The sequence below is a fragment of the Acanthopagrus latus genome, chromosome 22, assembly GCF_904848185.1.
Source record: "Acanthopagrus latus isolate v.2019 chromosome 22, fAcaLat1.1, whole genome shotgun sequence".
NCBI classification, from domain to species: Eukaryota; Metazoa; Chordata; class Actinopteri; order Spariformes; family Sparidae; genus Acanthopagrus; species Acanthopagrus latus.
In genome coordinates, this window is record NC_051060.1 from 22,888,536 (window position 1) to 22,903,803 (window position 15,268).

General features: G+C 45.3%; 1 protein-coding gene across 9 annotated transcripts in view; it reads left to right on the forward strand.

Moving 5' to 3' along the window:
- The first annotated feature begins 1,563 nt into the window (after window positions 1-1,563).
- Window positions 1,564-15,268, forward strand: part of nrxn3b (neurexin 3b) — a 282,849-nt gene continuing 269,144 nt past the window's right edge. For 5 of the 9 annotated variants that reach the window (XM_037086525.1, XM_037086531.1, XM_037086527.1 and 2 more), the window contains exons 1-5: window positions 1,588-1,887; window positions 5,575-6,768; window positions 11,782-11,799; window positions 12,525-12,551; window positions 13,676-13,687. In XM_037086525.1, the coding sequence (XP_036942420.1) occupies window positions 6,072-6,768; window positions 11,782-11,799; window positions 12,525-12,551; window positions 13,676-13,687 (754 nt within the window). In that variant the 5' untranslated portion in view covers window positions 1,588-1,887; window positions 5,575-6,071. Of the gene's footprint in view, window positions 1,888-5,574; window positions 6,769-11,781; window positions 11,800-12,524; window positions 12,552-13,675; window positions 13,688-15,268 lie in introns of all 9 variants that reach the window. The other 4 variants (XM_037086532.1, XM_037086533.1, XM_037086530.1 and 1 more) reach the window with 3 other exon arrangements.

The following is a 15,268-nucleotide window of genomic DNA, read 5'->3' on the forward strand; positions in this document are numbered from 1 at the left end:
TTGTAGGTACAAATGATGTTACAGGAAGGCTGATTTTGTGAAAGAGGAGTCATGTCACCTCCTTTGTCGTCATTATAAACACTGTCTGTTAAAAATTAACAAGCATGTAGGTTTTCTGTCATCCACTCCAAGTTGGTGCCATTTGGGATGTCAGTGTCACTTCCTCTATTTTCCAGCACAGCAGATGTGACAACCTGTGATGAAAAAAACTACATGATCTACAAGTTAAGATAAAACCCAGTACGATATGGTACGATACGATGCGATACGGTACAATCAGATATGAAACAATACCAAATAAGTTGACTATAGTAAGTGTAAAATACTCCAAAAAAGGTAAAGTGAATATTATATTTATTCAATGCATTGTAGGCTCAGTTAAAACACAAACAAACAAACAAAAACATACATATATACCAAAGCTACAGTATGCAAGAATTGGCCACCTCGGTTAGTGGTGCAGCTTAGCAGTCCAGGACGGGAGGAGGCTAGCTGGTTAGCATGCTAGCTTCAGTCGATATCTCTGCAACACAAAACACAGATATCACAGTGGTTACTCAGACTTTGCAGATAGTTTTAGTTATTATTTTATGTTATCAAGCTTCGTAGCGCTTCTCTGGTATGTAGTCAGAACTCAAATTCTTACGATATTAATGAGGTTATAATACAAACTGAGTAATATTTATCTTTTCCATAACTCAAAAAACAAGCTGTTCTCAGAAGGGTGGCAGGGTCCGCCAAATATAAACCAAGTAAAACATTATTGGAAATCGGTGTCGTTCTTCAGTCAGTCACCAGTCTTCTGATTTGAGTCAATCAGATGGAGCCATATTTCCACATGGCTGTTTTGGCAGAAGTAGCAGGAAGCAGAACACTTCTAGAGATTTAAATGTTGGCGGGAAGGATGCAGCCATGACTCGCCGTATTCTCTGTTAAAATCAAGTTTCTAGGAGTTTTCACCACAAAGGGGGTTCATGAGGTCGCGACTCTGGTAGGTCACATTCGTGAGGGGAGTCTGTTTAGAGCCCTGGCACGCTTTTGGAACCGGTTTATTGATAATCACATCATAATCGGATCTGTCAGCACTGAGGGCCAGAAGATGATGATGATGATGATGATGATGATGATGATGAGGCACCATGCAGCAGCAGCAGCAGGGCTGGGAGCTGTCCGAGGTGCTGAACCCTGCACAGAGCCGGGGGAAGGGGAGGGATGCTGTCCCCGTGCTGAGGTCCTGATTCAGGCTACTGTCACACTAAAACAAGCCACATCTGACCCACACAGTAAGAACATGCACGGCTGTGCAGATGCATGTGAAAGAGGATAAATTCACTCTGCACTCTCCCTAATCCCAGAGGACAGATAGTATTATGTTACTGGTGAATTCATATTTAAAAAAAAAAAAAAAAAAAAAAAGCCTGTCCAAGAATAAAAGAAAGAAAGACTTTTCATTATTAGTAATTTTTCCTGAGGGGCTATTTTCTCTCTCCAATTTGAATTTCTCCTTCTCCCCACTGTGCAGAGCGCCGTGCAGAAGGCGGGTCAGAGCGTCAGTGTGGGATGAAAATCCAGGGGCCCCATCATCATCATCAGTTGCGCTGAGTGAGCCGAGCTGAGAGAGATGCGCGTTCACTGAGCCGGGGGAAGGAGGACCGCTGCTTCGCCTTTCCCTCCACCGCGCCTCACTTATAATAACCTCCCCATCACCAGCATCAGCATCAGCATCCCACCGCCCCGGGCACACGACCATTAAATACAAAAAAAAGACACTGCGCTTTCTTTCTCTCTGGATGGGATCTTGCTCTGGATTATTATAATTTGCTGTATTTAGACGAAATAAAAAAGGCTGCGTCCGTCCGGGGATCGTCTCTCTCTTCACGAAAAAAGGTAGGAGCACATTGTAAAAAAAAACTGGGCTGTTCGTGGTTTTATTTGTTTAATTTGGATGTATTTCTTCCATGAGGTGTTTCGTGACTGTATTCATGATGTGGGATTCTGAAGTTTTGACACACAAATGTTCCTTTTTTTATGTGGCATTGGTGAGTTTTGCGCTGAGCTGTGGAGAGAGAAGGAGGGAGGATTTGACGCGCAACGGGATGGTTTTGGATGATTAGTTTTGAAAGCTCCTCAGCCGCAGTTTCACCGCGGAAGAGCGCGTTAGTTTGTGGGTAATAACAACCGCATCTCAAGGGGACCCGCGTTGACTTAACCAGAGGTGAATTTGAGACAAATGTGTTTGTGTGGTCGCTGAGTGGTGGAGGAGGAGGAAAGTTTCAGCTCACCGGATCGCGTCTCTCAGCGGGAGCGGCTCGGAACATTACGCACGATATTTAGCACGAAAGCAAAAAAAAAAAAAGAAAAAAAGGGGGGGAGCCGCCAGAACTTCTCACGATCCGCACACGATTCTAAACCTCGACTCTTGCTCAAATATCACGTCGTATTTTTGTATTTTTCTTTTTAATCCAAACACAAGCCCTCTGAGTGAGCAACAGTCAGACTGCCACCGTGCGAGGAGCGGAGGGAAAAGCTGGAGCGCGGCTGGAAAATGTTGCTGCGCCGCTGTTTTATTCATCGGTGCCGGGCTGTGGGTCGGATTTCTGCTCGGTTTTAAAGCGCTTCACTGTCTGCTGAGGGTTTCCAATATTCCCCCAACTGCTCAAAATAACAATTATGATCTGATTGCGCTTTTTTGGGTGACAAATCCAACCTGTCTCTCGGCTCTTAGAATAACAATCAACACAATAATTTAACATTCCTGCAGGAGCTGATGTTCTCTGACACGCCAACACCCCTTAAATATCATTTACATGTTTATATTAACATTTAATTCACAAGTGCACCATTCTCCTGTTATTCTGTGCGCTGTGTTCTCACATCTGACGCAGATAGGGTTAAATGTGAGACTCTCTCTTCAGTAGTAACGACAGATTTCTTTTGCGCGCTGCGTGACAAAATTACGTGTCCCGTCCATTAAAGGGCCTGCTGGTGCTGTGAGTGAGTAAGTGCAGTTCAAAATCTCCTGGAAAAAAGGCTTGAAAATCATATGTGACGACTTTTATCTGTCCAGAGAGGCCTTCAACACCTCATTAATAATACTAATCATGTGAAAAAAAGATCCAAACACATTCTTTTTGCTGGTGCCCCCTTATAAGGCCCTCTGCTGGTCCCTGAAGGCCTCTTCTGCTACTGGTTTAGCACAAGAGACGTTCAGGGACCACCTCCTCTGCCCGTGACTGATGTCGGTTTGAATCGCTCCTCCAGGCTTGCAGCTTGTGATAGACAGGGTTCACAGCAGGAGGACAGTGGGGTCTCCAGCGCGCGATGGGGGGTGAGGTTACGTTACAAAACATGTCAATAAATCTGCAGCATCTGAACCTGAATGCATCAATGCATCATTTATGGCTCCGTGACGGTTCCTCCCGTGCAGGTCATCTCATATCCTACTCCGGTTAATAATTCAACGTGTGTACATATCCCTGGAAAATATGTTGCTTATTCGAGCATAGTTATGACTCTATCACACTGGCTAACGTGGCTGTTGAGGGTCAAGGCAAAAAACAAAAAAGTTTCTGTGCCTCTTTAATGTGGCTAAAATTAGCTTCCCTAATTAGCTTTTTCATTGCTAATGGTGCTAGGAGGCGTTGGGGTTCAGCTAAAGGGCATCTTTCATAACAGGCCCGCGAGGGGAAGTGTCCGTGAGATGTGTCGTGTGTGAAAGTGGACTTTTCACCACATTAGCCTCAATTAGCTCAGCCTGCAGGCTAGCTAGCAGGTGGACGGTTCTGACACACGATAAATTTATGTCTTTCTGTTCCTCAAATGTCAACTAATTGGATATAAATCAACATTATAATGTTTTTAGAGTGTTGCATTTGTGAATAAATGACTTTAATGCGACCAGGTATCCCCTTTTAGTTAATTGAGAGAGAACATGCTAGCATTGTTAGCCTACCGCTGTCACATCCACTGCTCACAGGGACACCTGATGCCTCAGTTAGGCAGTACACACAATAAGTCATGTTAATTGAATGGAGGCCAGGGCCAGTTTTCATGGGGGTCTCAGGTTTCACGAGCACATCCACTGAAGGCACACGAGACGGGCGCGTCTCCGCAGTCGGTCGGGTCGGATTGACACAGCTGCGTTCGGGGATATTTTCACCACACAGAACCTTTTAACCTCTCTTCTGTCTCACTGACTCACTTTTTAAACAAAGACCGATCCGAGCAGGCACGACCCGGCGCTGTCAGAGAGGCACAAGCATGCACACACTCCTTGCAGTGGGACACACACACACACACACACACACACACACACACACACACACAGTGCATTAGCATAGGTATCGGTTACTAGAATTCAATAGCTCGCCTGCTGCAGCAAGATTAACTATTCAGGGCAGGTGGTTAAAGGCCCTATTGTGTTGCATGGTGCTGTGCGACTGTCATGATTGGACAATGCGTTTGTCTGGTGGGCAGCCCACTGCCAAAACAATTGCAAGGGCAAAGGGCTGGAAGAGTACACACACATATAAGGTTTCGCCATGTGAATCATTTCGAGCTCTGCTGAGCAAATTTAAACAGAGCTGAGTGAGTACAGGTGTGGCAGGCGAGCACGAGGCTCCAGCGCACTTGTTAATATTCCGCACCGGTGTCATCCAGGTTTTTCGGCGATAGAAAAGAATTTGAATATGTATTCACTGGGAGGAAATTTTGAAAACACTGTTAATAGTGGTTGGCTTGGAATATGAAGCAGCACCATCCTAACATCTTTTCTGAATAGCTGTTTATGATTGTAATCCCCCAAAGACATGCAAATGAGAGAGTGAGAGTGGCGGTGGATAATTAGTCATATTTATCAGGATCCCAGCAGGCCCTTACAGATAGCAGGCTAACGTCTGAGGCTTAACACATGTTCTGGCTCACCTCAATGGATTTTCACTCATCACAGAATCAGCAGCAGCAGCAGTCGACTAGGTGTTTTTTTTTCTTCCTCCACCCCTCAAAATGTTTGCATTGTGCCACCGCTGTCAGGGACTTCAGCTCTCAAATGACGACTTCTAAAACTCTGAGCGATTATTCGAGTTGGTCTTCAAATAAAACGGGTAATTGGTAGAAATGGAAACCCCCCGCATTAAAATGCTCATAAAAACCTTTAATGGATGTTAAAAGTGGTTATTTAGTGACATTTAATGGCGGCATGGAGAGACAAATCCCCATCGAGCGATGATCTCAATGTTCTCATCCAGCTTGATTTTCTGTTTATTTTAGCTGGTTGGCACGAAAGCTTGCACTGCTCCCTCAACTCAGCCTCCTTTTGAATATGATTTTTTATTAGAACTGATTAAATTACACTAATATATGCTAATATAATGTAACAGCACGACAAAATGTGATTCCAAATATTAAACGAATGCCTCTGTCACACAGTGTCAATCAAAATGGAACATTTGAGGTTAAAAATCTATTTTTGTGCTTCTTAAAAGTTGTTGAATGAAATGAAGCACATCACTTCTCTGCCAAATGACACTGAAAGACTTGAATATTTGCTTAAACCGATCTGTTTTTGTTCTGCAGTTCTGTCAGAGGTGTGTCCGAAGCTGGAGACCAGACCATGGGGCACGGCACCGGACCGACGATGAAGGTTATGTGCTTTAATCCAGGAAGTCGCCTCAAAGAGAGATCTCACGACGCAGCTCTGAATCACTGACACAGCACGCTAAGGATCGCCTTCATCTTAGCACTTTAACCTTTCCCACGTTGTGTGTGTGTGTGTGTGTGTGTGTGTGTGGAAATTGGATATTTTTTCCCCCCCATATGTATCTCTGCATACGCTCGGCTGAGAAGATTCAATTCCGTCCATTATCAACACGAGAGCTGCCTCGAGAATAGAAAATACAAAAAAATAAAAAATAAAACGGATTGCAATCTCCGCTTGACTGTAAAATTATCAATGTGGAATATAACGTTCAGCAGATAAATCCGGGGAGCGCAGCCATAATCAGATGTTATTATCACTTTGAGGATCTATCCCCAGTTCTAACCCTCTCTGGTGCATCTTGTTATTCTCTACAATGAATCCCAACGGCCTCACTGGGCATGTCCTCCTGCTGCTAAGTACCGTCCTGGGCCTGAGCGTAGGCTTGGAGTTTACTGGCTCTGAAGGTCAGTGGGCTCGCTACCTGCGCTGGGACGCCAGCTCCAGAAGTGACCTGACATTTCAGTTCAAGACCTCAGAATCGGAGGGCCTGGTGCTCTACTTCGACGACGGCGGATACTGCGACTTCCTGCTCCTCATGGTATCACAGGGCAAGCTGCAGCTGCGCATCAGCATCGACTGCGCCGAAACCACCATCACCTCCGACAAGATGGTCAACGACAGCCGCTGGCACTTCGGCGCCATCAATCGGCATGATTTGCGGACTGGCTTGGCGGTGGATGGCCAGACCAAGACGGAGGAGGTGCGACCCCAGCGGAGGTTCATGAAGATCGTCAGTGACCTCTTCCTCGGAGGGCTCCCGGCAGACATCCGCACATCTGCCATCACCCTGCCCTCCGTTCGTGAGCTGCCACCATTCAAGGGAATTATCACAGACCTCAGTTATGGAAGTAAGCTGCCCACGCTCATCAATAGTCAGAAAGTACGCTTGGAGATGATGGGCCTTTGCACAGAGAACCCCTGTGAGAATGGCGGGATCTGCTCGCTGGCAGATGGAGAAACCTACTGTGACTGCTCCAAAACTGGATATGTAGGTCGATACTGCACAGAAGGTAAGAGGGCTGGCTCCAGAGCTTTCTGTGTCAAGCACTGAATATTGATTACAGCCTTTGTAAAAAAAAAAAATTCACAGGGATTCCTTCCAAATTTAACACTGTCCTAACAGCAGGTTTTTGCTCTCGGCCTCCAAGTGTACGGTAAAAAAAAAAAAAAAAAGAAGGTTAAATCAACCCTTCAGTTTTGCTGGTGTGCATCATATATGTTATATATATTAAAGTTATCTTATGGTGTGCTGCTTAAAAACTCACAGAATCCAAATATTCCTTTGCTGGTTGTTGCTTTTACAGCTCGTCTTCATATTTGGCGTGGGAGTTAAATTGGAGGTGATGTGCTCAGCGTTTCCTCTCCCGTCACAGTTATTACTTTTGATGAGGAAGCGTTGGATACGGTATTAGCTGAAATGACTAAAATTACACCACTCAGTTCTCTTTTCTCTTCCGTTAAATGTGTTCAGCTCCTGCAAGGTGGTGCAGGGACTCGAAGGTACACACACTCCATGTTTGGATGAGAAACAACTTCATCTATTTTTCCTCTGCTTCCATGCCAAGGTCACCTGTTTTGTTTTTTTTTCTGGGAGGATGCAGCACTTTGACATTACTCTACATTATTCTACCTCCTCCAGTTTTCTGAGCGGCTAATACTTGTTTAAACTATCACATAGCCCGACTGTGATATAATGCAGGGTCCACTTTTAGCCGCAAGACCGATGCTAGCAGATGCAGAGAATTACTTTATTTCTTCTTCTATGGTACTATTTATTTTAATCTTTCATTTTTAGACCAGTAATCCAGAGAATACACAGTTCCACTATAATCTTACAGGCCTAACTCTTTTTTCTTTCCATGTGTATGAACTGTAGAAGATAACTTTGTGTGAACGGACCCATGTCAGATTTCCTCCACTGCTGACCCACTTCCTGCCAATCTGAACCAGACTGACATGGTTTTGGGGGATGACTCAATTTTGCTAAAAAAACAAGAACAAAAAAACCCCGAAAAAATAGGGGGAACGCTCACTGAACGCTGCAGAACGGTGCTTTTTTCTAGCTATTTTAAACTGTGTCGAATGCGGTGAAGATGTTATAATTCGTCACCACTGTAGTGCTCATTTAGAACAAGCTTTTTTTTTTGGTGCAGCGTTTGATTTCGCAAGATGTCCTGTCATTCGCCGCTCAAGCGAGGCTGTTTCGGAGCTTTAAATCTCGAGCACTAGCCCGTGGCATCGCTCAGGACGGCAGCACGCGATGTGCTGGTTGCAGAGCAGTCAAGCGGACGGACTGGACTTGCCCCCCTTTTTCGCTTCATCCCATTTGCTCATTGCCTCTGTCGAACAGTTGATGAAGCAGGAGGAGGAGGAGGAGGAGGAGGAGGAGGAGGTGGTCATTTGTCTGAGAGCCTCCTGAGAGCTGACAGGGGAACTATGACATCCTCGTGTCAGGGCAACCGAGATTTTAAGAGCGTGCTCGCGACTCAGCCGGGCAGTTTGGACAGGGACAGAGACGGTCACACATCAGCCGCGGGGCAGAGCGAGTGTGACGAGTGAATTCACCACAGGCCTCTTGTACCCCAGTTTGTCCCAGGAGGTCAGCTGTGGGACAAGAACCAACCCCCTGCCCACTTCCTGTCTGCCTGCCTCTCATCTCTCTCACAGGCCACCCCCTTTTTCTTCTTCATCCTCTGTTTTCAAAGTATAAAATGCGTGAAGGAGGGAGGATAGAAACGTTAGCTCCCCGGCTGATCCGACTGCTGCTCTCTCCTGCCTTCCCATTAACTGATGTGGCTGATTGTTGATTATGCCACAGAGACAGGGAACCATAATTAGGAGGATAATGAGAACAGAGATGGCTAATTTGCCCGGAAAATGCCTGCGCGAACACCGCCGTCAATTCAAACTGTCTGTTGGCACACTAGCACAGGATTTCTTTTTTACTGTTACGTCCACAAGTGTCTTCATACTTGTTGTTCAAGCAACAGTCAAGCACCAAATGTTTTCAGGGGACACTCCGGGTCATCAGACGTTCTCCATTTTGGCTGCACTTAAGACGCGAACAATCGCTGAGCACACCTGTCTTTGTCGGCACACTGTTGATTATGCCGCACATTAGTGAGCGATGAAAGCAATCTGTCAAACCTGTGAATATTTATATGTTACATTATCAAGCTGCACGGTCCTCACATGCACTCACTCAGACACATTTGCATTTGCGCGCAGACCCACACTCGTAGACGAGGGGAGCTACAAGGCCCCGGAGCTGCTCGTTAAAACGGGCAGATGGCTGGCTGACTGACTGGACTGGGCCTTGGAAGTATTTTTGCCAGCCGTATTCCTTAATGGTAGCCCTGCTAGCCCACTGGCCTAGAAGGGGAAATACGAGGAGTGGGCAGAATTGACATGTGTGATGATGAGAAATGAGAAAAAAACGAGATGGGGGAAGTAGGCTACAGCCTGTTTGTGCCTCATGTGCTGAAAAAAAAAAAGAATAAAAAGCATTCATATTCCCACGCTGTTTGCCCATTTTTAGCGTGCAATCATTCTTGCATCATGGGATAGCTGGGTTGGCCTCCTGCTGAAGCATCATTATTTCACTGCAGTCATAATCGCAAGACGGTCACGGCTCTTTGTGAGCTCCTGCAGCTCTCCTGCTCCAAAACCGTCCGGCCCAAGCTAGCAGCTTAGCACCGCGAACAGTTGGCCACAAAACACATGTTCAGCCTTCTCCTCCCTTGTGGATCAGGATGTATCAGTGTGACTAACTGTGTCAGGGCAACGAGCTGAAATTAGACACCGCTCTCCGCTCGCTCCCCACACGTGTGTCGACTTTAGCGGGCAAAATCCGCCGTCGCAGCTCCAGCAGCCCTTTTGTTGCCGTTGATAAGTCCTAAACTGCTTTATTGTGTGGAGTCATCTTTAATATCCACTTGATTCTGCTCCCGTCATTAGCGGTGCAAATATCAGTATATTTTATGGTAATGATCCTCATATTGTCCCTCATTCAGTACAATTAAATTAATAAGGGTGACATTATGAAGTCCCATGAATACCTTAGGGTTTTTCCAGCCACAGTGAGATATGCATAAGGTCAAGGTTATTAAGAGCGACACTGGATTGTTTAATGAATATGTAAAACGATTTCCTCCTCCGTCACAATCCCTCATCCCGCATTTGTAATGAATGGTTTAAGGCAGCCTCTCTCCCCCCCCCCCCAAAAAAAAAAAAAAAGATTCACTGGTTTGATGGAAGGCTAGTAATTGAAGGCTAGGGCGAGCAAACTGTTAAGCAAGTGCTAAAATGGCGCCTTCAGGCTTAGCTTTGGGGATTAATAAACAGACATGGAAAAAAATGACAGTTACAATAATCTTACTATAAAAAGTAGGTCAGGGGGAAAAAAAAGAAAAAAAAAGAAAAAAATGGTGCAGGGACTCGCCTGATCCAGTGCAGAGGGCATTTGTGTCTAGTGCCCAAGCTGAAAATTATGTTTGGATTTGAGTGGCGAAGCTGCTGGTAAAATAGAGCAGGAGGATTACGCTCGGACCACATGTCCTCCGCTGCACATTGGCTTGTTCTGGGCGCCGCCGCGTTGAGAGAAAGGAGTTTTATCTACATGGGAAACGGAGCGGTCAACACGCACGCACAGTGCTGCTCGTTCAGGCTGCACATTCAAGGGTCTTAAGTCCCCTTCCCAGTTCTCCAGAGCTGGAGCTTTGCTGCTGTCCATCAGCTGTGGCCACTATCTCCTCCCCTCCCCGCTCCCGCTTCCATGCTTCGTCCTTTCTCTTCCTCTCCCAATGTCATCCTTCTTATGTGGGAGGAGGAGCAGCAGCCATTTTGGACTCCCTAAAGATGGAGACAGGAGCTTCACCAGCTCCTTCACCAGCTCCTTCTCCAGCTCCGTGTCATCTGCTGAGTTTGTTAAAATGAGATTTTTTTTTTATTTTTATTTTTTTACGAGGACTTAATGCCGTCAGAGAGAAAAAAATAAAGCATGAAAATCAGCTCAGCTACATCCAGTGGTGGGAAACAGGCCAGGCCCTGTGTGCAGCCTGAGCGGAGATCAAGGCACAGCACCGACTCAAGCTGATATCACATATTGTGTGTGAGAGCCGACACTTTAAATGTCTAACGTAGTCTGTCTTAATTAAGATTTGTTCAATTTCCAGCCGTCAGTCCGCGATGCTCCCCAGGGGCCTCTGATTCCAGGAATCTCTCAATATTCATTTTAGGCTACGAGCAGCAGGTTTGAGACCAAAGAGACAGATACAACTGTACTCACTGACTGATCTTTCATGTGCTCTAAATCAGACTGGCATGTTTGATACCCGCGAGGTGTCATCCACGGGTGAGATCCTTGGTGAGGATACTTGCCAGAAAGTTTAATGTGTGGCGCTTTTTCAGATTTTTTTCATATGCCATACTGTGAAATGTAGGAATCCCACAGTGAGCGTTCCCCCCCCGAGAATCTACATTGGTTCTGTTGAATCTGGGTCAGCAGCTCAGTAAAAATTTGGGTGTGCAAGGTCAAAGGGGGATAAAGGGGCAGGTGGAGGAGAGAGATATGGGTCTGAGAAGGAGCATCCCAAGATCCACAAACCTCACACCACCATAAATCCCTCATGGATTCATGCCTCTTTTTGGATGTGTGTGTGAGGCACTCTGTGTGATACAGGATGCAGAATATTATGCCAATATATTGATATCGATATTCGAAAAATGTGAAAGAGTTGTTTGCTGAAGGTGTTTAACGTCAATCTGATTCCCAGAGAAGTTGGGACAGATGAAATTTTACGTGTTTTTTTTCTCTCCACAGGGTTTTTTTTTCTACTGAAGTAACTGTTTTGATCAGGCATGTCAAGGGGCAGCTCTCTGCTCCTTACATGGAGACACAATGCTTAAAAGTGTGTGGTATGTTTTGCATGTTAGGTCCACATGCAAAAGCGGCTGTAGTGTGTTGCTAATGCAGGGCTTCTCTTTGCTTTTCTCTCTTTCCTTTTCCCGTGACGACTCCACAGCGGTCCAGAGAAAACCAGGTGAGTCTCACGAAGGACCGCTCAGTCTCAGTTCAAACGTAGCAACCATTTTAAGGGATGCACGATCTATTTATATGGCTGATTATTTAGTTAGAAGAAGTGTAGAGAAGAGCAGCGCGCTGAATTCAAACTACTGCACCTGGGATCATGGTGTCACCTGTGCATGTCTTTTTTTTTTATAGTTTCCGAGGAAAAACACACGATTACACCTGAGATACATATTCTGCGAGGGGTTGAGAGAGGAAGGAAAAAGTCTTGAATCTTAACACCACAAAACTTGCGTGAGATTAAATATTAAATCATCAGTCTTTGCTCCTTGAGAAGTAGGTAGGTAGTTATAGAATGCAAAGAAATTCCATATCGTGCATCCCTATTCATCACACTCAATGTATTGTAACATATTTTAAAAAAATATGTTTATGCATTTACTTTTAAAAGGCAAAGCAAACATGTAGCTATATTATTTATAATTGCCATGTATTCGGTAAACAACCTCCAGAGCTACTTAACATTCCCATGCTGAGCTGCTCTCTTTATTATTAGTCATTTGTCTGTTTCTGCAGGAAGCTTTCAGACGCACTCGGGAAAGCTTTTTCTTTTCAGTGTGATCGCCATGGTTTGCCATCACGGCAAAGCATGCATAATGACAATACAACTGTAGTATTGGTGTGCCGTTGTTCTCAAATGTTCTCTCTGTCCCTCCCTGTTTGATTTTTCTCTTCAAGGCCTCGCACACCTGAAGGCAGAGCAAGGTACTCTTTTCTTCTTCGCAGAGCTCTTTTGTTTTTTTGTGTGTTCGCTCACCGCCCGGCTTGGTTTTGGGGCGTAATTTTTTTTACGCTGTGTGCCTTCACTACCTGTCCCTGTGCATTTGTGTGTTGCAATGCTCCCATTGTTGCTGCAGAGAAGTGGGAGGGTTTGTGCGTATGTGTGTGTGTGTGTGTGTGTGTGTTGGGATGCATGGCGGCATGGCATGTTCCTCATCTCACCTCTCCCTCTCTCTCTCTCTCTCTCTCTCTCTCTCTCTCTCTCTCTCTCTGCGTCTGTGTCTGCTCACCCTCGTTTCACCCAGGTTTCTGTGTATTACATAATTGTGTACTGTTCTCAGTTCCACAGCTAACATGCAGTGACACACTCCACTGTTCCTGCTCGACCTCTGCAGCATCGGGGAAGGGGAGGGGGAGGGGCAGATGAAAACCAGGGTAGCAGGAGGGTGTGTGAGAAAATCGTTGGAACTAGGGGAGACAGCTTAGAGGAAGAGGAAGAGGGGTACAGGAGAGACAGGAACAGAAAGTGTCATTGTTAGGTGAGGTACATGTAGAAGAAACAGCCAATTATCCTCAAATTGGATAAAAAAAACTAAACAAAAACCACACAATTCTTCACACAACCAGGGAAGAAGTGAGAGGGAGAGCAGCGAGTCAGACTTGTATACGTCCCGTAGCCTTTATATTCAAACAAAGTGTTTGGTTAGCTATAGCTATACCTAACCTTTCCTTTTCCTTTTCTAAATACCAAGCAAAGTCAAGAGTCATAATGGTTGCCACTGCACAGGTCTCAAGTAGTCAGCGAGCCTCAAGCACTTAGCTCGTCGTGAGGCATTTCAGCAGAAGGCAAAGAAAAAAAACATGTTTGCTCAGACGGTGAAGTGTCAGTCGTGTGCTGCCTATGTGCACTTCTCTCATTCCCCCCCACCATTTGCATGATTGTGCACCATATGCATGCAAGTGTCAATCGGCAGAGAACAGGCTCGTTTGTATACTAACGACAGCTTATCGCTACTTTTTTGCTGTCTTTTCTTCTGGTGCTCCACGCGGGATGACACTCTTCCCTCTTTTATCTCTACGGATCCTTTCTCCTCTCCGAAAAACTGTAGGTAGAAACAAAGGTACAGCAAAACCCCTTTATTCCCTACTTTACTCTTATCTGTGCTGCAAGAGCTGTGTGTGTGTGTGTGTGTATATGCGTGTGTGTGTGTGTGTGTGTGTGTGTGTGTGTGAGATAGTTGGCGCTGGTGCTGCAACTGGTTAATCATTAATTCATTGCGTGTTTTCATCAGATGTGTGCATATGTTCGTCTGTGTGTTTGGGACTTGATGCTTTCCAGCTAACGAGCATCCACATTTACTGTTGCATGAAAGATGACTGACTGAGCGGAGGGACGAGTGGAGATGGAAGGAAACATGGCGTCGGTGCTGGAGACTAAGTGATTACACTCAATTATTGCTGTTTAATATAAAATGATGAGAGCAATGAGTACGCTCTGCGATGGATTATAAGTGTCTTTGCAAAAGAGTAAATATTGATGATACTCGTGTCTGCGTGAAGACGAAGCGTATGTGCAGTTGTGAATAGATGTGCGAGCGTTTGTGTGAGTAAGTGCTTAACTGGATGTGACAGTTCTATGTCTGGGGTCATGGCAGTGGCCTGTTTATTGCAATCGTGCAGAGAATAACCTCATTATTCATTTAACGAAGCCATGTGATACACTGTGTAGTTGTGTGCGTGGTCATGCATGCGTGCTGTGTGTGTGTGTGTGTGTGTGTGTGTGCATGAGTCCTTTATCTCGATGGAGGAAAGCAGTGAATTACCATCACCTGACATCAGTTTAATTGACTGAAACGTGCCCGCAGTGGCAACAATGGTGCGCGAGCTGCTTATTTTCACTATTCTGAACAGGTGCCGGCCCGTCGCCACGCCGCTCAAGCTGGTCGTTTTTGACAGAACATTTCTTCGAGTGAAGACGGAGGTGGACTGGCTCACCTGGCTCGCTAATTAAGCTAGCGTTAGCTGCTGCATTGGCTGAAAAACTATCTCTGATTACGTTTTTGAAACGTTTAGAGGGTCTTAGACTGAGGCTAAAGCTGCATATCCTGGACAAAAAATAGCATCCTTACCATCAGATGATCCATGTACAATTCATGGTAATAAATAAACGTTTTATTTATTTATTTGATCTATTATAAGGCAGTGTTGTTGGCAATCCTGATATTATTGCAGTTAAGCTCACATTCGTGTTCATAATGATTCTACCAGAGTTACACTTTTAACATTTTAGTAAGGTGAGGACTAACCAATGTGTCAGGACAGTGTAGTGATATCTTGTGTGACAGCGCTCTGTGCTGTGGTCGCTGGAGTGTAAGCGGTCCTCTTTCAGGACAGAGCTGCTAACATTAACCCAAACTCATAGAGCATCCGGCACCGGCTTCCACAGAATGGGGAAAATACTGTATAGTAGCTATAGTTTCCAATAGCAGCTCATGTTAGAGTGGATGAACACACTATTTAATACATCCTTGACACAATTCCCTGTGTTTTTCATTTTGTAAATGCTAAAAATAAAAGACCACCACCCTCCAAACTCTAATATCAGTTGTACTACAGCCTCATGCACAACACTGCTTCATGTGAAGGAATCCAAAGCTTGACAGCCCAACACTATTACAGCTGCTCAGGTATGATTGGACCGT